General features: G+C 42.1%; 1 protein-coding gene and 1 long non-coding RNA gene across 8 annotated transcripts in view; one reads left to right on the forward strand and one right to left on the reverse strand.

Annotated features, from left to right (window-relative positions):
- Positions 1-17,122, reverse strand: part of ZFAND3 (zinc finger AN1-type containing 3) — a 324,488-nt gene extending 307,366 nt beyond the window's left edge. For 2 of the 7 annotated variants that reach the window (XM_072833192.1, XM_072833189.1), the window contains exon 1: positions 14,179-14,282. In XM_072833192.1, coding sequence (XP_072689293.1) covers positions 14,179-14,255 — 77 coding nt within the window. In that variant the 5' untranslated portion in view covers positions 14,256-14,282. Of the gene's footprint in view, positions 1-14,156; positions 14,283-15,956; positions 16,089-16,754 lie in introns of those variants that run through there. The other 5 variants (XM_072833197.1, XM_072833195.1, XM_072833199.1 and 2 more) reach the window with 4 other exon arrangements.
- On the forward strand, positions 16,312-18,258 carry LOC140637094 (uncharacterized). The gene is made up of 2 exons (XR_012034329.1): positions 16,312-16,829; positions 17,453-18,258. It is a non-coding gene; the product is annotated as an uncharacterized lncRNA (long non-coding RNA).
- The last annotated feature ends 6,299 nt before the right edge of the window (positions 18,259-24,557 follow it).

A 24,557-nucleotide genomic window follows, 5' to 3' on the forward strand; every position in this document is an offset into this window, starting at 1 on the left:
AGGAAAAAACTGAGGGTTGCAAGGGGGGGGGGGGGGCGCATGGAAGGAATGGCATAACTGGGTGATGAGCATTAAGGAGGGCACTCAGAATGAGCACTGGGTGTTATATACAACTGATGAATCACTAAATTCTACCTTTGAAACTAATAATATACTATATGTAATTTAAATGAATTAAATATAACAAAATAAAAACGCAGAAATGTATAAGTATCTTTTCAAGTTATTGAAAAGAACTGTAAAATACAGTTTAAAAAAAAGCAAAGTACAAAATAGGCTGTAGTATGCTATACCTGTGTTAGAAAAAAGTATAAATGCAGCATATGCACAGAAAACTTCTGGAAGGATACTCAAGAAACTTAGATATGATTCTCACTAGATTGAACTCTGGGTATGGTATAGAAGGGATATATCTCTTTCACTGTGTTGTTTGAATTTTCTATCATATGAATGCTTTCCTTTTGTAATTTAAAAAAAGAAAAAATTAAAAAATACTGTAAAACTGTATAGGAAAATTTAAATGCTATCTGAAAAAGGACTTGTATCCAGAATATATAAAGAACTTCTCTACAAATGAATGTTTTAAAAAGACAACCCAAAAGAAAAATAAGCAAAATGTTTGAACAAAAACTTCACAACAAAGTTTAGCCAAACTGCCAACAAAGAAAATTGCTCAACTTCATTAGTCATCAAGGAAATGCAAATTAAAACCGCAAAGCACACACAACTAAAATGAAAGACAGTCAATATTAAGTAGTGACAAAGACACAGAATAACCAGAACTCATATATTGAGCGGGAGTGTAAGTTGATAAACCCACTCTAGAAAACTACTAAATCTAAACATATATACATACACTTTATAACCCAACAATTCTACTGCTGGGTATATACCAAAGAGAAAAGAGTGCTTAGGTCCACTAAAAGAAACACGCAAAAATGTTCATAGCCATAGTATTCATAATATCCCCAAACCAAAAAGCACCAAATGTACCAAAAAGTAGAATGGATGAATTATGCTATCATAATAGAATACCACAAACCAATGAAAAATCATTACCTCTCTATACAAATGTAGACAAATCTTATAACACTGAAGAGTAAAAGTCACATATAAAAGAGAAATACTGTATAATTCCCATGCAAAATTCAAAAGCAGGCAAAACCAATCTATGTTGATAAAAGTCATAAAAGGTTGGGGGTATTACCTGGGGTAGGGAACAAGGAGACTCCTGCTGGGATATTGGAAATGTATTATCTGTCAACATGGGTAGGTGGTGGTTATGTATTTATATACATGTGAAAAGAATCATCAAGTTATACATAAAAAGTCATCAAAATAAGAAAATGGTAATACAAGTCAAAGACTGGCAGAATATTTTTCCAAAAGACATATCAGATAATCAGATCATTACCCAATTACACAAAGAACTCTTAAAACACAATGAGAAATCACACACAATAGGCAAAAGACCTAGACACTTCACCAAAGAAGATGTACAGATGACAAATAATCATCTGAAAAGATGCTCAACATCATTTTTCATTAAGGAATTTCACATTAGGGATCCCTGGGTGGCGCAGCGGTTTGGCGCCTGCCTTTGGCCCGGGGCACGATCCTGAAGACCCAGGATCGAATCCCACATCGGGCTCCCGGTGCATGGAGCCTGCTTCTCCCTCTCTCTCTCTGTGTGACTATCATAAATAAATAAAAATTTATAAAAAAAAAAAAAAAAGGAATTTCACATTAAAATGAGATATCGCTACATATCTATTAGAATGGCCAAAATTCAAAACATTGACACCACCAAATGCTGGTAAGCCCATGGAGAAACAAACATTCATTGCTGCTAGTGGAAATGCAAAATGTATAATCACTTTGGAAAATAGTATGGTAGTTTCTTACAAAACTAAACACAGTCTTATCATAATCCAATCACATTCCTTGGTTATTACCAAGCTGAAAACTATGTCCACACAAAAACCTGAACATGAGTGTTTAGGGCAGCCTTATTCATAATTGCTAAAATTTGGAAGCAACCAAGACGTCCTTAAGTAGGTGAATGAATAAACTGTGGAACATCCAAATAATGGAGTATCATTTGGTGCTAAACAGAAGTGAGCTATTATCAGGTCATGAAAAGTCATGGAGTAAACTTAAATGCATATTACTAAGTGAAAAAAGCCAATCTGAAAAGGCTACATACTGTAGAATTCCAACCATACGACATTCTGGAGAAGGCAAAACTATGGAGACAGTAAAAATATCAGTGATTGTGTGGGGGTGGGGATATGAATAGGCATAGCATGGAGAATTTTTAGGACAGTGAAACCATTCTGCATGATACTATGATGATAAATTTTCATTTTGTGAAAATTCATTTCACTCAATACTTAAGATGTATACATTTTCACTCTGTATTATACTTCAATTAAAAAGTTTACATTTTGGGCAGCCCCGTGGCGCAGCGATTTAGCACCACCTGCAGCCCAGGGCGTGATCCTGGAGACCCTGGATCGAGTCCCACATCAGGGTCTCTGTATGATGCCTGCTTCTCCCTCTGCCTGTGTCTCTGCCTCTCTCTCTCTGTCTCTATGAATAAATAAATAAAAAATCTTTAAAAAAAGAAGTTTACATTTTAAAAAGGTACAATAAAAGTACATTGACATGCCATCTAATTCACCAAAAAACATGTTCAATCTGTCTAAAACTAATCTTCTCTTTCCCACAAGTCCCTCATCTTTCAGACAGAACCACTTCAACATAAGAAATTCCAAAGTATAAACGTTTTTCTAGAAGACAAAACTCTGCGCATCACTGACAAATTACATTAATCATTGTATCTATAATTTTACTTTTGATTTAGGAATACATGCATTCACAAACAACTTTTCAAAACCTAGCCAGCTTCTAAGTAGAACTTCTATACCCACCATATATACAACTGACACCATCTTTCACCCAGTTGCACAGGTCAGAAATCTTACTGCCTCTCTTCCCCATTCCACCTTCCCACCTCCCCATTCAATCCATCTCTGCTCTTATATTCAAGCCCCCTCTTCAGACCTCACTGACCCAGTGCTATCATTTGAAATGTTTGTGTCCCCCCAAAATTCACACATTGAATCCTAAGGCCCAGTGTGATGCTGTTTGGAGTTGAGGCCTTTTGGAGGTGATTAGACCATGGGAGAGCACTGCCCTAATGAATGGGATTAGTGCCCTTATAAAACAGGCTGGAGAGATCCCTTATCCCTTCCACCACATGAGGTTATGATGAGAACATAGCATTATCAATGAGAAAGACTCACATCAGACTCATCAGAATCACAATCTGTCAGTGCCTTGATCTTGGATTTCCAGCCATCAGAACTATGAAAAATAAATTTTTGCTGTTTATAAGCCACCCAAGTCTGTGGTATTTTAACAGCCTGAATAGACCAAAATACCCATATTTCAGCTTATATTCATTCTTAGCTTTCCTACTAGAGGATTTACTCAGAGTTGCTCTACCTTGGGTCCAAAAAACCTACAGTCTATACTACAAATGCATTAAGATCTAAGTGGTTTCCTTCATAATCCTAAGCATTTTTATTTTATGCATTATCCTGAGAGAGGTCTATGGTCTTCATCAAATTGTCAAAGGGATCCATGGCCCAAAAAAGGTTTTTTGTTTTTGTTTTTTTTAAAGATTTTATTTACTTATTCATGAGAGACACAGAGAGAGAGAGAAAGAGGCAGAGACACAGGCAAAGGGAGAAGCAGGCTCCCTGCAAGGAGCCCGATGTGGGACTCGATCCCGGGTCTCCAGGATCACACCCTGGGCTGCAGGCGGCGCTAAACCGCTACACCACTGGGGCTGCCCCAAAAAAAGGTTTTAAATGATCTAGCTAGACTCTGTTTCCATGCTTATAACCTCCAATTCTCCTCCACATTGCTGCCAGTTATTTTTTGAAACATAAATATCATCTGTCATCCATCCTTAAAATCCTTAAATGGTCCCAATGCAACCAGGATAAAAATCAACTCAACAGCATGGCAATCAAGTATGTTCATAACTGGCCCCTCCTCATCCCCTCAGTTTCATCTTGCCTCTTGCCATATACTACAGCTAACATACTGAGCTGTATCTGCAATCCCCTAAATTCATTATGCTTTCTCACTCCTCTCTGCCTTTGCACAAGCTGTTCCCCCTGCTTTTTATACCTAGCTTAAGCACCATCTCCTCATAGAAGCCCTCCTGGCCATCCTCCACTCCCAGTCTCAGTGAGATGCCCTGTTAGTGCTCACATCACTCTGTGATGATCCCCCAAAGCACTTTCCTCATGGTGTTTAGCCAGTTTATTGATATGCCTCCCCTTCTAGACTATGAGCTTTCTTAGGGCAAAAGCCAGAGCAGGGTATATATCATGTCTAACAGAGCTCAAGACCACAACAGAGTCCTCAACAAATGCTTACTAACAAGAGACAAGCCTTGGAAAAAGGCAAACTAGCCAAAGACTAGTCAGAAACCTCATCAACTTACTATATGGAACTGATATGTAGACTGCCATTAATGCAAATTGCCCAGTTAAGATAGTTCTGCATCTATTAATCTACCACCAATGTTCCTTCATTCAAGGCTGAGAAGTTAGCCTTTAATAAATGTAATTTACCATGGTCAGGCACTGTGCCAACAACTTGACAGGCATTAGAGCTCACTAAACTTCAAAGCAACCCTAAGATTTTTTTTTATTTTATTTTTTTTTTTTTTAAGATAAAGAGACAGGGAGGTAAACTACCTAAAATCAGGTTTTAAATTCAGGATTCTGATTCCAAAGCCCATGCCTAGCCACCAAACTCAGTTGGTTTTCTGGAGAGAAGAGATTAGCATTTCACTGGAAGACTCTGGATTGGATGAGAGGGGACCTTTCATTAGCCACTCAGCAAACAAGAAAGGTCTTATTCCCCAGGCAGCACTATTATTAAATTCTTTAACATTTAACGTAACCTCCCAGTAAGTATTAGTTGCAAAATCTTTCAAAAGAGAAGGGCTTATGAGAGTTGTTTTTCCAAGAACAGCAAGTAAAGCTAGTGAACAGCAAGTAAAGATGGGTGAAACTTTGCTGAACTCTCTATCGGACTCAGGGATTGCGAAGGGAGAAGAAAAATTCATCTCACAGAATGTAGCAATAGCAATAAAGGAAAGAAAGTAGATGGAGTCTCTGAGGCCCGCTGCAAAAAGACACCATGAAGCACCATCCTTCAACTGGCTGAAAAGGTGTCTCTGAGCTTAGAAAGAGCCCAAGGGGTTCTAACAGATAGAACACCAATTTGCTGAGAGCTGCTACATTTCCACTAAACTTTAGCTTATAATGTGCACCACAGCTCGTATCCTATGATCTTTTGCACTACCCTGCAAGAACCTAGGGGACTCACGCCCTGCACTTCAAGAGAAGACAGCATGTTTTCTTTAATCCCAGCCCCCACCTGTTCACATTAGTTTCTTTACAGATGCAGCCACCTCTCATATTTTGACTAGAAACTAGTGACCGCAATGCATCTTCACTCCTAACTACCACCACTCCACTTCCATCCACATTTCCCTTTCTTCATCCCCCTCACTCATCTTCCCCTTGACCACCTTCTGTGTCCTTCCTCTTCCAACTCACCCCCAAATCTAGTGTGATACAGATCTGTCTGGTGACTTTTTGCACCCCAAATTTAAACACAAAACCAGGGATCCCTGGGTGGCGCAGTGGTTTGGTGCCTGCCTTTGGCCTGGGGCGTGATCCTGGAGACCCAGGATCGAGTCCCACATCGGGCTCCCTGCATGGAGCCTGCTCCTCCCTCTGCCTATGTCTCTGCCTCTCTCTCTCTCTCTGTGACTATCATAAATAAATAAAAATTTAAAAAATAAAAAAAATTAAAAAATAAAATAAACACAAAACCAACACAGTCCATTCTTCCTAGTTTCTAGCTCCAATCAAAACAACATACAATGGGGATCCCTGGGTGGCGCAGCGGTTTGGCACCTGCCTTTGACCCAGGGCGCGATCCTGGAGACCTGGGATCGAATCCCACATCGGGCTCCCGGTGCATGGAGCCTGCTTCTCCCTCTGCCTGTGTCTCTGCTCTCTCTCTCTTTCTCTGTGTGACTATCATAAAATAAATAAATAAAAAAAATTTAAAAAAAAAAAAAAACAACATACAATGTAAGTAATGAAAACTATTCATATAAATCTAAGGGCTTTCAACTAAGAGATTAGAATACGTAGTCACTATCCAGTTTAAAATCAAGAGTAAGAAAATGTGGACACACACTTCCACAGAACACGTTTTACTGTGCCTATCATTTTCTAAATTAATCCATGAATCCAAGAGATTCACATATATACCATGCAATCTCCATACCTTTACTCAAGATTGTATCATTTATGTCACAGCAACCATGCCTTAATTAGATCCTACCCAATATGCACTGAAAAAAAAGATTAGCCTTACAAATAAAATGCATGGTTTGAGCACCTCTCACTGGCAGTGGAGTGGGGGGGATAGGGAGAAGGTGACATGGATGACATAGAGAGCTAATTAACAGTGACTTATCCACAGAAACAAGGAATACAAGCCTCAAAGATTACATAAGCATGTACCCCAATCAACAAAAGTTCCCCTAAGCAAACATTTCTAAGATCAACATCAAGAACACTCCTTTATTTTTAAAAGTGAATAGCACAGCTTTGTTATATTAAAAGAGAAAAGGAAAAGCAAACTACATAAAACCATGTAAAGTCATATACTGTGAAGATTTTACATACACGTACAAAGTTTCATAGGCAAACACAAACACTTGAAAAACCTGGTTTTCTGGATTTCAGTGGCAACTGAAGAAAACAAGTAATACCAACCATCCAAGTCTCCCCAAGCACAAAAACCTAGAAATCGTAAATCTAGAAACAATTTACACTGAAATATATCACACCTTTTCCCATCTCCAGCTTATTTTTTATTATCTTTTGCTGGTTAATATATTTCTGGCCAGTCTAAAAAATGACTGTATTGTTTAATCTACTTTGTATCTCATTCGTTACATTTAAAAAACATGTTTCAGGCCATAACTTGCCACCACATGTATTTATATAAGGTACTCTAGAAAGGGTTGAAAACTGAAAAACAATGACCTGAAATAGGCAGACTTTGAAAGCACAGACATGCTCAGCAAAGCCCTCCACCCAATCTATGTTCTCCAAATTCTTGCCCCCATTCTTCCAGCTACCATAAACTACAGAAACCTCATTCTGTGTTCAGAAATTCTACCAACATACACACACAAGAGAAAATCAAATGTCTGGCACAAGAACCTGACTGTGGGAAGAGTATTTGTGATATTTTTGAATGGTCAGAATACTTCTCCTTCCAGGAAGTGTGGCTGAGAGTGTGATTTATATAAATGCACTTCAACTTACCAGTCTGTTAAGAGTCCAAGACATGACAAGACAGCTGTTACTCCATACCATTCCACTTTAGCAAAAAGAAATGAGAAAAGGCACTCCCCAAAAGGTCCCAAGTACATCACCAACCTCACTCTTTGCCAGGTCATTACTGAGGCAGCAGGGAGTCTAAATAGAGCCTGTCTACAAATTAAAAACACAAAATGGTATGGTGTGGTCTGCTCCCATTCCTACCAACCACCCACAGCCATGGTGATAGGAAGCTGCATCAATAACCTCTCCCAGGACACTCTTCTGCCCTAATCACACCTGCCTATGATACTAGACATCTGGTATGCTGAATGAATAGATGCAATAATCTAGTACTGCACCTTCCTACTGCATTCTTTCTTCCTCTGGTCAACAGCTGCAGCCACAACTTCAGATGTCCAGCACTGTTTGTAGCTCTGCACCCTGGTCTCAAGGATGACACGGCATTTTCATTCAACTTGTACCATTCCCTCAGCCTGGTGCATCACAGTTGTTCTGTCCACTGCTGCTGGATATTCCAATACATTCCACTTTCTTCTGTACACGGGAACTTGAATTTATTGGAAAATCCAATGCACATATCCCCAATCATGTGCCAAAAGCTGCCATATGAGACTTACATTTGTAAAAAACAAATATTATTCCTCCACAAAAGTCATAGTCCAACGGTGAATATCTTTCAAAAAGTTTCTCACTGGGCAGTCCCGGTGGCGCAGCAGTTTAGCGCCGCCTGCAGCCCACGGTGTGATCCTGGAGACCTGGGATCAAGTCCCACATCAGGCTCCCTGCATGGTGCCTGCTTCTCCCTCTGCCTGTGTCTCTGCCTCTCTCTCTCGCTCTAAGAATAAATAAAATCTTTAAAAAAAAAAAAAAAAAAGGTAAGATGAAAAATAATATATGGAAACAAACTATGGACTAACTGGTAGTGACACCTTAATTCTCAAAACTGATCAAAGGAACACGTTCCAGTAATCTGAACTAACAACAGCATTGCTTCCCCCAATGGAAATAAAATGTTAGAGCTGGAGAGAAACTTAGAGCTAAATTAAACAAGTCTCTCATTTTCAAAAGACAAGAAAACAGGGGTCTGCAGAACTCATAAGAAAATAGGCTTGAGGGATCCCTGGGTGGCGCAGCGGTTTAGCGCCTGCCTTTGGCCCAGTGTGTGATCCTGGAGACCCGGGATCGAATCCCACATCGGGCTTCTGGTGCATGGAGCCTGCTTCTCCCTCTGCCTATGTCTCCGCCTCTCTCTCTCTCTCTCTCTCTCTCTCTCTCTGTGTGACTATCATAATCTCTCTCTCTCTCTCTCTCTCTCTCTGTGTGACTATCATAAATAAATAAATTAAAAAAAAAAAAAAGAAAATAAGCTTGAATGTCAATTAGATCTCAACAACAAAAAAAATTGCCTTGAAAATCCTGGTTGTCTATCAGGTCAACAGGTTCTTCAACAGTGTTCTTCTGTCAACACTGTCCAGAAGAACCTTCTGGGAGGAGAAACTATTCTATACCTGTGTTCCTTAAAAGGTTAACTACTGAGCTAGTAGTACTTAACATGTAGATAGCATAACTGAAGAAATGAATTTTTTATTTTAATTAGTATGAATTTAAATTGCTATACGTAGCTAGTGGCTACCATACGGCCAAGCACAATTCTAGAATATGTTCTTGGATTTTGGTTTTTAAAACAAAGTTGCTAACGTCTCTACTGCATTTAACACACACAGTAAATTTCTTCTTCTAAAATATCTCATTCACCAACCTAATCCTGTTATACAGAAACCGAGTCCAGAACATGATCAGTCTGGATGTCAGAGTCTCTACAGAACTGAGTGATATTAGTGTCACCCACCCAGCTGGAGTGTTTTACAAACCGCTATGACACAAGTCCCACAACACCCAACAAGCTTCAATCTAGACAATTTTTCAAGAGTTTCATTAAAATTATACAAGTATTGGGTTGTGACCAGTCACCTCCTATGCATGGCTTTGTTGAGATACCAAGCTTTACCTTCCTTCAAAAAGAAAAAAAGAATGTTTAACCTCAATCTTTATTTATGATTATAGGATTCTGAAACTCTGAATCAATTTGCACACACACAACCCTTTTATGATCTAATAAAAATCCAAATTATATTAGTTCTCACAGTCTTAGTACTCTGTTCTTGGTAAATAATATCTAACATGCTGGGTTGTTTTGTTTTGTTTTTTTAATAACTTTACTCATTTCAAAAGATTCTTAGTCCAGGGCACCTGAGTGGTGCAGTCAGTTAAGCAAGTTAACTCTTGTTTTCAGCTCAGGTTGGGATCTCAGGGTCATGAGATAGGGCCCTGTGCCGGGCTCCACCTCCATGCACAGGGCAGAGTCTGCTTGAAATTCTTTCTCCCTCTTCCTCTGCCCCTCCCACTCATGCTCATGCTCAAGCTCTTGTGTTCTCTCTAAATAAATAAATCTAAAAAAAAAAAAAAAAAAAAAGACAGCCCTCTGATTTCTGTGTCTAGGAAAGGTTAGTCGATGAAAACTAACGTTAAGTTTAATACCATTAAGGATTAAGAAGAGATTTTTAGTCAAAACTTTTCAGTACTGAGTTCTCCTTTTTAGGCAGAAGCAGGGTGAATGGGAGAAAAGAATAATACCAAGAGTTATATGTCCTGTATGTTAGTTAACTGGATCTGACGCTAAAAAGCTATCGCCTCAAACCAGTATAAAACAAAGACCATGATTTCTTAGGAAGAAAGAAGGAAAAAAAAGAAGGAAAAGAAGGAAAAGAAGGAAGGAAGGAAGGAAGGAAGGAAGGAAGGAAGGAAGGAAGGAAGGAAGGGAGGGAGGGAGGGAGGGAGGGAGGGAGGGAGGGAGGAAAAGAAGAAAGAAAGAAAGAAAGAAAGAAAGAAAGAAAGAAAGAAAGAAAGAAAGAAAGAAAGAGAAAGAAAGAAAGAAAGAAAGAAAGAAAGAAAGAAAGAAAGAAAGAAAGAAAGAAAGAAAGAAGAAAAGAAAGAAAATGGGGCCTAGGTGGCTCAGTAGTTAAGTATCTGCCTTTGGCTCAAGTCATGATCCCAGAGTCCTAGGATTGAGCCCTGCATCCTGCTCCCTGCTCAGTGTGGGGGAGAGGGGGTCTGCTTCTCCCTCTGCCTCCTCACCCCCAAAAACTGTTTGTGCTCATATGCTCTCTCTCAAATAAATAAAATCTTTTTTTAAAAATTATCTCCCTGTGTTCCATCACATCAATGGGACAAATTTTATGTTTTCTGAATACCCAAATGTAATCAGGAAAATGGGGCAAGTAGATAAACATACAGACGGTGAACACTTTATTACATCATGTCACATCTTCAGGTGTGCACAATACTCAAAGACGCAAAGTAAAACTGCACAAATGAGCGGTTCTGTTTTTAAGGGACTGTTTAAGGGGACTTTATAATCAAGGGATAATTAGTGACATCACTGGAATAAACATTCTACTGATTAACTAGTAATTCATGCTGTGTTCACTTGAACTTGAAAGCCCAGGTTAAGTTGGTTAAAGTGTGGCAACATGTTCTAATTGGGAGCCTGAGACCGAAGAATCCAGGGCCACACACTGTTCGGAGCCAAGCACACTAGCCAGATAACTCACAAAGTGACAGAAACAGAGTTCTACATCAATTCCAAAGGCCTGGGCTCAGAGGGAGGAAAAAAATATATAGTGATTCTATTTAAGTTAACTAGTCAATACTTTGTGATTCCCAAAAGTAAAATGGAATAAAACAAATCATCTTATATTTTCAATCAACTTTCTACTAGTAACATCTTTAGGAATGGAATACAGTTAGTGACATTACTCTTGATCTCTGCCTAGCCCCATTTTTAAAAATTTATTTATTTTTATCTAGCAGATATAGTTAGTGAATAAAATGCTTCAACAGAATAGACCAAAGATAAAATACCTTTGATATTATCTATATCTCTAAAAAACTGTATCCATATATTTATGACACAAGAGCTTATTTTTTATCAAAAACAATGAATAGTTTACCAAATAAATTCCATATTTAAATACTCCATTATGCCCTAAATATGAGACTAAACATTTATGTCAACTATACTTTAAAATTATTTATGAAAGTGGGATCCTGGATGGCTCAGCAGTTTAGTGCCTGCCTTCAGCCCAGGGTGTGATCCTGGAGTCCCAGGATCAAGTCCCATATCGGGTCCCTGCATGGAGCCTGCTTCTTCCTCTGCCTGTGTCTCTGCCTCTCTCTCTCTCTCTCTCTCTCTCTCTTAAGAATAAATAAATAAAATCTTAAAAAAAATAAAAAATAAAATAATTTATGAAAGAAATAGTAGTTTCCAGGAGCACCTGGATGGCTCAGTGGTTGAGCATCTGTATTTAGCTCAGGTCGTGATCCAGGGGGTCCCAAGATCGAGTCCCATTTCGGGCTCCCTGCAGGAAGCCTGCTTCTCCCTCTGCCTATGTTTCTGTGTCTCTCTCTGTGTCTCTCATGAATAAATAAAGATAAAATATTTTTTAAAAAATAAAGAAATAGTAGTTTCCAAAGTTTCCATATATTACAATAGAGACTGTCTCCAATTATAAGAGCTAAATATCAGTGATTGGATTTTTATACTTAATATAGATTTTTTAAGAAATCCATCTTTCCCCTAATTATCCTTTTTTATTTATCCCGCAATATATTCAGCATATTAGTGTCTTAGTCTTCTTTCTCTCTTTTTTGGAATATTGTCTGCTCTTTCAACAACTTTTGAAAATACCTGTGAATTTACATGTATCAGTACATTTTAAATGTCTAAATAATGTAAAATGTAACTTCAACTAATAATATCTGTGTAGTTTAAAAGGGCTTTTGTGTATGAATACATTGCAACTTAAATACTATTTTACTCCAGAGTTGACTATTACAAACTAATATGTTTTTCCCATGATTACAGAATGCCTAAAAATGAGCCAAGAAAATGCTCCCATTTCACTAAAAGTTGTAAGTACATATCTGAGGGAAAAAAAAAAAAAAAAACTGTTTATGATCATTAACTATAAAAACATTGTATACACCATGCAAACACCTTCCAACTTTTATAAAGAGGTAAATCTTCAACAATTTCCAAGGTAGCAACATTTCCCAGTGGAGAGATGGTCTCTATAAAATAGTAACTTAATGACCTGCACACAATTATACAATATAAACCAAGAGGAGGAGAGAGGAGAAGTAGAAACTTTACTTGTTCAAGCACTCTCACATTTGCACTGTATGCTCCTGTCATTCCACTTTCTAATTGCATTCCAACAAGCAAGACCTCACAGTTCTATTTAACCAAGCCCCTGGTGTCCTGACTGGACAATGCCAGGCAGCAAGTCCAGCAGCCCAAGTCCTTAGAGAGAAGAGCAATCCTAAGGAACTGCCTTTAGTCTACTATAATGCCAGAACATTCTGCCGAGAGGCTCCTCTGCAAAGATCTGGGTGTGGGCCGTGGCTAGCTGATTTTAGAGACCTACGGCTTCCACAGACTGCAATGCTGACTAAAGTTTTCAGGTAACACACTCACCTTCATTTTCATCAAAGGAAAAGGCAAAAGATAGCTCCTGAATTGCTTTCACATCTACCTAGGTCTTTCCATTCTCCCTGGCTACTACACATAATCATCCCTATTTTGGGTTACTCTTCCAGACAAGACTTCTGTACCTCTGGCAACACCACATGAACATAAAAAACATCACACTGATACAATCATACCCACTCTCAACACTATCCGATCTTCTACATTAAAGAAAGTCCCATCACTATCTGCTCAAGGTTCTTCCATAGTTCTTAGTAAAAGAACTCAAGATAAAAGTCCAAAGACCTAGGCCTTACCTACAGAGCCCTCCATTACCAATTGCTCTCACCATCTCTAGCCGATCCCCCCTCACAATCTACCAATCCACCCCAATGAATTTTTGGTTCCTGAAATGTAGAGTGCTCTTTGTCTTTTCCAGGCCTTCACCCATGCTCTTCCCTCCGCCTGGAAGAAACTCTTCTATTTCCATTCTCTCCTATCCTTCCGGCAGGTGTAGGCTAGTGTCACTTCCTCCAGGCTACTTTCCTCTACCTCCACGTCAACTAGGCTAAGTGCTCCTCCCAGAGTACCCTGTACCAATGCTAACACACATTATTCTGTCACTTTACTTCCATATGCCCTCTTGCCCTCTGTCCCCAGATGGGGCCAGTGCCCCCTTGTCCACCATTATATCACAGGCACTCAATTATCTATTGAATATATTCAAGTTTACTTAATGAACATAGTATGGAAGTGACCCATACACTAAGGAACACACATGCTCAAAGCCAGTTATGATAAAACTAGGCAGCAATATCGTGACACTTTGGTATAAAATGCAAATTACACAGCTACCCACAAACTGCTTTTGAAAAGGTTAAAGCGTTACACATTAAAAAAAAGAAGAACACTTCTCAACATAAAAATATTAGTTTTGTGCTCACAACTCCTATTTGGCAAACTGCAGTTCATAAAAAGGGCCTGAGACCATCAAAGAAGCAGGCCTGATTGCTTATGGGTCGAGTATGGTATGGATTTAACTATGCCTCCCTGCACGTATCAAACTTTCTTGGCATCATTCAGAACTCTGCTAGCTAAAAGTAAAAGGCTATTCCGTTTCCTTAGTTTCTACATCTTGCTCTAAGTCTTTCAATAAGGGTTCCACGCACAATAATAGTCCCAAGGACATACACACGTTGCCAGGAAACAAGCCTCTGATACATCCTGGGCATTAGTTGCCACTGGCAGCTACTTTCTTTGAGCCACATGTCTTCTTATGAGTTACAATCAGAGGCTTGTGACTCCAGATTTTTCCAGAGCAGCAGATTGATGTCATAAACGTGATGGTACTAAGCACTCTGAAGAGCTCACCAGCTCCACCCTAAGCTCCCAGTAAGCAAGGGGCAAGCTATCCACCCTCTTAAGCCTCAACTTCCTCATCCATAAAGAGATAATGGATCTAAAATTCTGTGGGAATGAGACTGTCCCTGAAAGTGCTTAGCAGACAGTCCACTTATTAGGAAGGCTATAAAACCTAAAATATTTTCACATCTTCAGAACTTTGGTAATACCATAACTTATTTTTGACTAACATCTTTCCACCAGGAATTCTTGAGAAAGAAAAGGCAGAAAGATGAGAAAATGACCATCTATTTCTTTGTCACCACCTTGAATCGGGCAAATTCCACAGAAAACTACATTAAGATCCACTTTCTAATCTTTCTCTGCACTCCCCAAAATCAGACTTAATCTGTACCTGGGCCATTCTTAACATCTGAGAAGTAGCAAAAATAAAATAGTTCAATACATTTTCCCAAGATGTTCTCAGAAATAATCATTTCCTTACTGCCTATATGTACCTTGAAATATACTAGGTCTTTGGAAAAATTTTTTAAAAAGGGGGCTCAATCACAAAATTCCTTTAAAGTCTCTGGTTTCCTTATGATACAATTAGAATTGTAAGGTAAGATGGAGGCACCTGTTAGGTAAAAGGGGTGGTAATTCATGAAACTCAAGCCCTACGAGGAGAATTTAAAATATAACTATAGGTGGTGGAAAAGTTGATTTCCCACCTCATATTCTTTCACTCTAACACAAGATGGCTAAGTAATAATGCAGGCTGGCCAATGTGAATATTTTTATCATCAAAAAAAAAAAAAAAGAAAAAAGAAAAAAAAAAAAAAGGAGGGAGAGAGAGGAATCTGAGCCAATTGAGCAAACTGGCTCTCACGTTCCCAAGCCAGGCTGCCTTGAGTTTTATTTTTTGTTTTTTTGGGGGGGGGGTTTTGACAAGGAAATTTTACAAATCTTCTGAAACGTGTTTGAAATAAAGGTGAGACCTCCACAATCTTGTAACTTTACCCCAGCCTGGGTTCCGGGCTGGATTTTTTTTTTTTTTTTTTTTTTTTTTTTTAATGGGTGACGTGTGAACAGCTTCCTAAAAGCAAATAGGGCACTGGGATATAATTTAGGAAGTGATGATGCAAGTCTCTGGGGGACCGGGAGGGGGAGGAGGTGAAAAAGTCAGAGGAAATACCCTCCTGGTGCCTGGGCACCAACTCCTACCAAGGCGGGGGGGAGGGCTGGCCGCCTCCACATGCCAAGGGAGAGGGGCACCCCAGCTCCACCCGGAGGTGCCAACACCGCCCCCTCATCCCTTCCTGCTGCCCTGCCCCCCTCCCCCGCGGCCCGGGCGGCCCGGGCGGCCCCGGCGGCCCCAAACCCCAGGTAGGAGGGTCCCGGAGGGTGGCAGTGCACCCCGGGCAGGGCCTCCTCTGCCCACCTCCGGCTCCCCACCCAGCGCCCCTCCCCGAGACGCGGCCCCTGCCCCCTCCCAGCAGGCCCGGCTCGGGCCCAGCCCCCAGGGTTCCGGCCTCCCGCCGCCCCGAGGCCTGGCCGGCAGCCCCGCGCCCGCGCTCGCGCCCCCGGCCCCCGCCCCCGCCCCCGCCCCCACCCGGCCGGACACTTACCCCCAGAAGCCGCAGGGACAGCGAGGCGGCAGGCTGGGCGCTTTGCTGCGCTCGCTCCCGGCGTCTCCCATGGTGCTCGGCGGCGGCGGAGCTCGGCGGCGGCGGCGGCGGCGGCGGCGGCTGGGCCCGGGCCCCGCTCGAAGGAGGCGGCGGCGGAGGCGGCGGCGGCGGCGGCGGCGGGGGGCTCGGGGCGGGGGGAGGGGGAGGGAGCGGGCGCGCGGGCGGGCGCGAGTCCGGGGCTCCGAGCCGGGATTCCAGGCCGGTCAGCTGGAGGCGGGCCGCACCACTCGGCCTGCAGAGACGGGGGGGCCGGGGGAGGCGCGGAGAGCAGAGGGAGGGGAGCCGAGGAGGAGGGGCGTGCGGGGGACGAGGGGAGACCCGGCGCCCTCGGCGGCTCCCACCGCCGCTCGCAGCCAGAGCGGTGTCCCGTGCGGCGGCGCCGGGACGCACCTGAGGCCCCCGCCGGCTCTGGCGTAGCAGCGGCCGCTGGGAAGCCCTGGGACCCGCTCGCTCCGTCACTCTCCCCTCCCCCGGAGGCTGCGCTGACCGGACAATGGCCGCTCCGCCCCCTCCCCTCCTCACGCACCCCTCCCAAGGAGTCACAATGGTCTCGCCCGGGGGAGCCGCCGCCAAAGCCCAGCAGCTGATCAGCTGGGATCCGGGCGTGCCACTTTGTTCCGCTCCTCAAAGGAAGGCTACTGGGCTCTGCGCTGAGCCGAGCGCGTCGGGCTATCACTCGGCGACGGGCCTCTGAGGCTCCCGTATTCTCGGGACTTTTAAAATCTGAGGCAAACTTACCTTCTCCCCGTCGGAAGAAGGGGAGCAGGCTTCTGACTACTCTGAGGCGCGTTGCCTCCCCCCCAAACACGAATGGTACGGCCCAAGCGGGAGGGGGAGGAGCAGATTAGTTGTTTAGGGTAAGTCGGGCCGGTCCCGGAGCGGCGGACGAGTGCTGCGCATGCGCCCGGAGACCCCGTAACCGGGTGTGGGAGGGGCCAGGAGGGAGCGCTTCCAAACCCGGAAGTGGCCCTCGCGTTTTGCAGGGCCGTGGGGGTCCTCGCCTGCAGGGAGGGCCCGGAACTGGCTGCTGCGGGGCCTCTTCTCCGCTAACTGCCAGTCCCCTAGGAGTCTCTCTCTTCCCAGTGGCCCGGCACCCGACCCACTCTTCAGTTCCACCCAGACGACTGGTCTCCTCTTGGCTGGAAGGAACTTCTGGGAAACGTCCCTCCCCCCCTCCTCCCCTCCTCCCCTCCTCCCCTCCTCCCCTCCCCTCCTCCCCTCCTCCCCTCCCCCCTCCTCCCCTCCCCCCTCCTCCCCTCCCCCCTCCCCCCTCCCCCCCTCCCCCCCTCCTCCCCCGCCCCAGGAAGGGCGGGAGGGCAGCGTCTCCGTCACGTTCCGCGCCCCTCCTCTCTCGTCGGTGCCCGCAGCCTCGGAGACGCAAGTCCACAACCTGTGCCTTGGCAGGGAAAGCCTCTTTTTTTTTTTTTTTTTTAAAGGTTCATTTGTTTATTCATGAGACACACTGAGAGGCAGAGACCCAGGCAGAGGGAGCAGCAGGCTCCACGCAGGGAACCCGATGCGGGACTCGATCCCAGGACCCCGGGATCACGCCCTGAGCCGAAGGCAGATGCTCAACCGCCGAGCCCCCCGGGCGCCCGAAAGCCTCTTTTTCTAGAGCGGACGGGTTTGGTTTCTGGGGGGAGCGCTGTGGCCGAATCCGTGATGAAAACTGATGTAACCAAAAGAAGTTCGAGCCACTAAAAAATAAGCGTTTAGCACTCTGTGTCTTTGATCTTGAACCCGTGCTGAGCTCCAGCCGTTCGTGAGCAGAAGGAGATTGTGAATGACCAATCTCAACGCGGGGGAAACTTGTACCATGATCTCCTGGAGAAGCGACCCACAGCTGAGACCCTTGTGGGCGAAAGTCCAGGTGCCAGCTGCTTGCAGGAAGCTTTCCTGGCTCTTAGAAAAAGCTGCTGTATACGCCCAACTCGGCGGGAATATGAGACCTCAGAGGGGGTATTACCTAGATCAATGTTATTACCAAATGTTGCTATTTTATTTCTATAGCTACAGTTATGTTTGTGCATGATCTGTGGACTTGTTAACGTGTGTGTCACCTCCTTTGGCCTCTAAAGAGCAAAGATCACAGCTTAGCATCCTCTTAGAGATGCTGCTACTTGATTGCAGAAGTCAAGTCCTTACAGCCAGCACACCCCAAAATGAGAGTGCTGGTTTTCGTAATACTGAGTTTCAACTTTGTGATTTTTCACAAGCCTTCAATAAATATTTTTGTCAAGAATCCATAGAATGGATGAGACCGTACAACACACCTAGCTTCCACTGGGCTCACACAGCCCTTAAATCTTCACTTAAGCTGACATAAAATTGCTACAGTCATGAAAGACTTACAGCCTTTGAGTTTAACAGATGAAGATTAAGTGGGACTCTTTCTCTATTGGCATCTTGATGATCTTTTATATATGGAAAAGAAAATCCGAAAACCAAAAGGAAGATGCAGTATAAACTGTGATTGTTTGTCAAATTCCAAACTGCTTGCCTACCTGTCTGTCTGCCAGTTATTTTAACAAGCATTTTCCGAGTACTCAATATGTGCACAAGGTTTTCTAAGGCCTTGTGCCCCATATTCTCCTCTGCCCCACTGCTCTTTCCCTCTCTTGCCCAGCACACTCCTACTGCCCCTTCAGGCCTGTTTTCTCTTCAGTACCTTCCGTACCTCTGACAAGGCAAAATTGGTCCTACCTTCCTCTACCCACATAATCTCTGTTATAGGACCAAGAAATATACATGTTTATGTATATAAAGATATAAGATAAGATATCACAAAACCTAGCTCCAAAAGGTTTGGCTCTTAGAAATAGCTGCTGAGTACCCTCAACCCAGTGGGGATACAAGACCTTCGGAGGCTATTACCTAGATTAATTTTATTACCAAATGGTATTTTATTTCTATATATACTATTATGTTTGTGCATTATGTGTGTGCCTGTGGGATCCACAAGTCTCTGTGGGATGGAAGCCAACTCAGCCTATGTTTGCTAAATGGAAGAGCTAATCTGATAAGAAGTCCTTCTTAGTCAAACCTCTTTCATCTGCAAAGAACAGAAACCACTGAAACTTCATGCAAAAAATCATTAATTAGTAATTTATTGAAGGAAATAATCTTAAAGAACCCAAGGACACAGAGAGCAAATAGATCTCATGAAGGACTGGAAGAGGGATATAAAATACAGAAGCTAGGATCCCTGGGTGGTGCAGAGGTTTAGTGCCTGCCTTTGGCCCAGGGTGTGATCCTGGAGACCCGGGATCGAATCCCACGTTGGGCTCCCGGTGCATGGAGCCTGCTTCTGTCTCTGTCTCTCTCTCTCTCTCTCTCTCTGTGTGTGTGTGTGTGTGACTATCATAAATAAAAATAAAATAAATAAAATACAGAAGCCAAGTAGCCTAGTTTCTCATTATCTCTTTTTCTTTCTGGTCACATGTTCTCCCATCTCTGTGTCACTCTACAGATGTGTTTTCACTGCTTTTCGGGGAACACAGTGGAACGTGACTGTTCAAGCTTCCCTGGCTTCACTTCAAGAACCAGCAGAAATTAATCAGTTATCTATGAGTCCCAATAACCAGGGGGAAGAACCTTACTGGTCAAATTTATGTCAGGTTGTCTATTCTTGATAAAGTTGCTTTGGGCCAGTCAAGTCTCTTTGTTTTATAATGCAAACATGACTGCCAGAGGCTCATTCTTGTAGCCTTTGGTTCACAAAGAAGGTCAGTTGTGTTCTTGGCAAAGATTCTAAAAGGTGTCTACCACACACCAAAAAAAAAAGAGTAAATTGCAGCCTGAAATCAAAAAGTATAAAGAACAGTGGACATGTTCAAAAATTTTCCATCAAATTAACTCCTACTTAAAGTATTTCAGGCCTAAAAATCAAACGGCATTCCCTCAAATAAGCTTGCTTGATCCCCAGCCCCAAAATTATGTTGCCCCATTTTATTCTTCTTTGCAGAACCTATCATGATTTATAATTAAATATTTATGTGTGTGTTTTCTCTCCAAAGATCATGTCTGGTTTGCTCACTGCATACAACGCCCAGGACACATTTGGTAGACATTAATAAATATTTGGTGAATTAAAAAAAAAATCAACGTGAACCCCATATGTGAATTGGCACCCTATTCGGACTATCCCGGGAGATTGTCTGATCACTCTCACCTTCCCTAGAAGACATTGAAACTCACTGTGAACCTTCTCCTCACACTGAGTTGTATAAATGAGAACCAGTGTTCATTTACTTCCTCTTACTTCCTTGGCTAACTTTTCACTCTTAGTTCCCAAGGTTTCTATCAGAAGAGTCCTTGAACCAGTTCCTGAACATGCCCACTTAGTTGGCTGAAAGCTCAGAGAAGACATAACATTTCAGGGCATCATCAAAGTAGGGTACCAAAGTATAGGGTAATTGACAGAAGTGCTTTTGTTATAATTGTCTTGACTATTTCCTAGCGTCGATTACATTCCAGATGAACCTGTGATGTGACTCTTGGGGGTACTTTGCAATCACCATTGGCCTGAAAGGAGCCATCTATGTGCTCAGTAGGGTCTAATAAAGGATAACATTAATGCTTCAGCAGGCAGAGCTCTTGAAGGAGCAAGTGAGGTTGTGTGGGAAAGAGCTATGGTACTCACGGGCAGGGGCTCACAAGGGCTGCTTTCTTGGTACTACTGAGTCCAAATACCTTAGCACTGCAAGAGATGGCCAAAAGGAGACACTTGTGGAGACCTGAGAGAAAGCACAGATGGTCCTCCAACTCACACTCTAATTCTTACCCAACAGCTTTAACTCCCAGTTCAAACCTTCCATCATCATCATTCATTCTACCTTGGTATTAGCCCCAATGTCCAATCTAAACCCTAGCCTCCATCTTCATCCTAATCCTAACATTATCTGTAAAAGGTAATCCTAAATTCCAGACCTAATCCCAACCCTAATTCTATGAGTTTAACAAAGCCTCCTTGCCTTGCCATTAAGTTATTTTCCTCAGTTCCTCTTTCTTATGTTCCTTATGTTCCCTCTCCTGGGGACAGAGAATCATACAACACTCTGGACCCCTGGGGAGAATGGGAGCCAGGTTTAGTAACCCTAAAAAAGAAAAAGGGCCTTGGGCTGCTAGGAAAGAGAAAATGGGGCATCTCTCACCTGCAAAGAAAGCGGTGACTTTGCCCAGTCACAACATGTCCTGTTTACCTAATTCAGGAATTGTTCAGCCTCTTAAAGTCCAGAAAAGATGCAATCCAAGTCACCTGTATAGACTTAGGAATGTATGATATAGCTGGCCAAGAGCAGAAAATCTGAAATCTTTCTGAAAATGATAGGATTAGATTAGATGAGTGTCTTTCAAACCACGTTCTCAGAGAGCAAGAATTCTGGTTTCTGCTCTCTTTCTGCACTTGCTTTTCCAAAGGGGAAAAAAAAAAAAAAAAAAGAATTTTTTTAAGTCACTGAACTAGACCCCCCTAAGGTTACTTCTGGCCCTCCAGTTTTCTGATGTGCAGTTGATTCTTTTAGTCACTTACGGTCCACTTGGCATGGATAAACTCTCAGAGCCAAGGGAAAAGAAGAGCAACCAAGCATACCATCTCCAGACCTTCTCAGGAAACTAAAAATAAATTAAATAAAATGAAGAGTGCAATGGAGAGGAGAGGGGAGGGGAGGAGAGAATGCTGCCATTTCACGTCTCATGTTCCCATGTTCGTGAAGCAATTGCTGATTTCCCTGCTGCTCACACCCATCTTGGTGTGAAATTTGATTTTACTGACTTTTAAATTTCTTTTCAAGAATGGAAATACTGTTTTTCCCAGAAATACTTGACCTTTGTGGGGAAAAAAAAAATTTGAAATAATGAGAAAGCAAAAGTCCTCCCTAATACCACTCCCTAGAGAGACTCTTTGTTAGCAGTTTGTTATATAGCCTTCCAGGCTTTTCATTTGTATACTCTTATATAAATGGGTCACGTAACACAGAGTACATTCTGCTGATTTTTTTTTAATTTTTATTTATTCGTGATAGTCACACAGAGAGAGAAAGAGAGGCAGAGACACAGGCAGAGGGAGAAGCAGGCTCCATGCACCGGGAGCCCGACGTGGGACTCGATCCCAGGTCTCCAGGATCGCGCCCTGGGCCAAAGGCAGGCGGTAAACCGCTGCGCCACCCAGGGTTCCCATATTCTGCTGATTTTTAACTTAGAAATATGTCATGGACATCTTCCACATCCATGCATTTGGCTTTGCAGTATTGTCTGTAGCTAAATTATTAGGGTTCTCTGGAGATATATAGGATATATATGTATATTCTATTAAGATATATATGAAAGCAGGGGCACCTGGGTGGCTCAGTTGGTTAAGTGTTCAGCTCTTGGTCTCAGCTCAGGTCTTGATCTTGGCTCAGGTCTTAAGCTCAGGGTCCATAATTCAAGCCCTGCGTACTGGGCATGGAGCCTACATTTAAAAAAAAAGATATATATGAAACTATATATATATATATGTGTGTGTGTGTGTGTGTGTATGTATATGTATACATATATGTATATATGTATACAGCATATGTATATATATGTATTTTATAAAGTATGGTTGACCCTGAATGACACAGGTTTTAACTATTCAGGTCCATTTATATGAGGATTTTTTTTTATGCAGTACAGTACTATAAATGTATTTTCTCTTCCTTATGATTTTCATAACAGCATTTTCTTTTCTCCAGCTTACTTTATTTTAAGGATACAGCATATGATATACAAAATACGTGTTAATTGACTGTTTATGTTATTGGTAAGTCAATAGTAAGCTATGAGTAGTTAAGTTTTGGGGAAGTCAAAAGTTAAATGCAAATTTTTGACTATAGGGAGAGGTCAGTGTTCCTAATCTCCACACCCCCCCCCCCATTTTTCAAGGATCAGCTGCATAGCTGCATAACCATATATATGAGGCTTATTTTAATTTCTTTATTTACATTATATGTATGCATATATATATATATACACATACACGGACACACACATATTTATACATATATATGTGTGTATGTGTGTGTGTATATATATATATATATATATATATATATATATATATATATATATATGAAATTCATTGTAAGGAATTGGTCCATGCAAATATGGAGGCTGAGAAGTCCCTAGATCTGCAGTCTGGAGGCTTAAAAACCAGGAGAGCCAATGGTAGAAATTCCAGTATGAGTCTGAAAAGAAGATTGATGTTCCACTAAAGACCATCAGGCAGAGAGTAAGTTCTTGCTCAGCCTTTTGATCTACTCAGGCCTTTAACAAGTTGAATAGGGCCAGCCCACATTGGGAGGGAAATCTGCTTTACTCAATCCACGGATTCAAATGTTAATTTCATCCAGAAAAAACCTCCCAGACACACCTAAAATGTTTAACTCCATACCTGGGCACTCCCATGGCCCAATCAAGTTGGCACATACTATTAACCCATCACACTAAAATCATGGGCTCCAAAGTCAAGATGCCTGTTTCTACCACCTACCAGTTCTTTTTTTTTTTTTTTTTTTTTTTTTTCCACCTACCAGTTCTGAGACTCTAGGGAAGTTACTTAGCCTGCTTGTGCCTCAGTTTCTTCAGCTGTTACAGGAGGCATCTGTAGTGAGCTATGCTTTTCATCTGCCCAGCTTCTCTTTGGTGGTCCTACTTCTGTTCTCAAGCCTTCTCAGAGATATCTGCATAAAAGATTTAGTTAGGGACCCCCCATCCTTCTGGCCACAGAAATTCATATTGGCTTTGGGGACACCAGGGCTCTCTGTGAGCTAACTCACTAGCCTCACCTTCTGAGATCAAGTGTCCTTAGGAACATATATGTCCAAAACTACTGAGGGACTCACCATGTGACCATGTGGAGGCAGGCTGGAAATCAAGCCAACATAGAAGAAAGACAAGAGATGGAAAGAGAAAGACTAAGTCATCAAAGCATTATTTTGAGTCCTTGAATCCAAAAAGTCTGAAGCCATAACTACTGTCTGGACTTTTTAGTAATATGGACCAATAAATTCCTGGTTTTTTTTTTCCTAAGCTAATTTGGGTTAGGTTTTAGTACACTTCAGTGAGAAAAGTCCTGAGTATGCATAATAGTATCTACCTATGTCATAAGTTTACTATGAGGGTTAAATTATATAATCCATGAAGTCAATCTAAGCATAGTATGTGGCATACAGTGCAAGCTCAATAAACATTCACTATTATTATTATCCATTTATTTTTAATGGTTGCTGACCTCTCTATTATATGGATAAACCATTTAATGTATCGCTTTTTGATTCATTTATCTTATTCATTCATTTATTCATTCAGCAGATACTTTCTGAGCACCTACTATGTGTTAGGCACTGTTTTAGGCATTAAGGATACAGTGCTGAATGAGACATAAAGTTTCCCTACTCTAGGGGTGCTTATCCTCTACTGGTGGAAGCAGGCAATTAAAAAGTTTCATGTGTGTTTTTTTTTAAGATTTATTTATTCATTGAGAGACACAGAGGCAGAGACATGGGCAGAGGGAGAAGC

The sequence above is a fragment of the Canis lupus genome, chromosome 7, assembly GCF_048164855.1.
Source record: "Canis lupus baileyi chromosome 7, mCanLup2.hap1, whole genome shotgun sequence".
In the NCBI taxonomy this organism is placed as follows: Eukaryota; Metazoa; Chordata; class Mammalia; order Carnivora; family Canidae; genus Canis; species Canis lupus.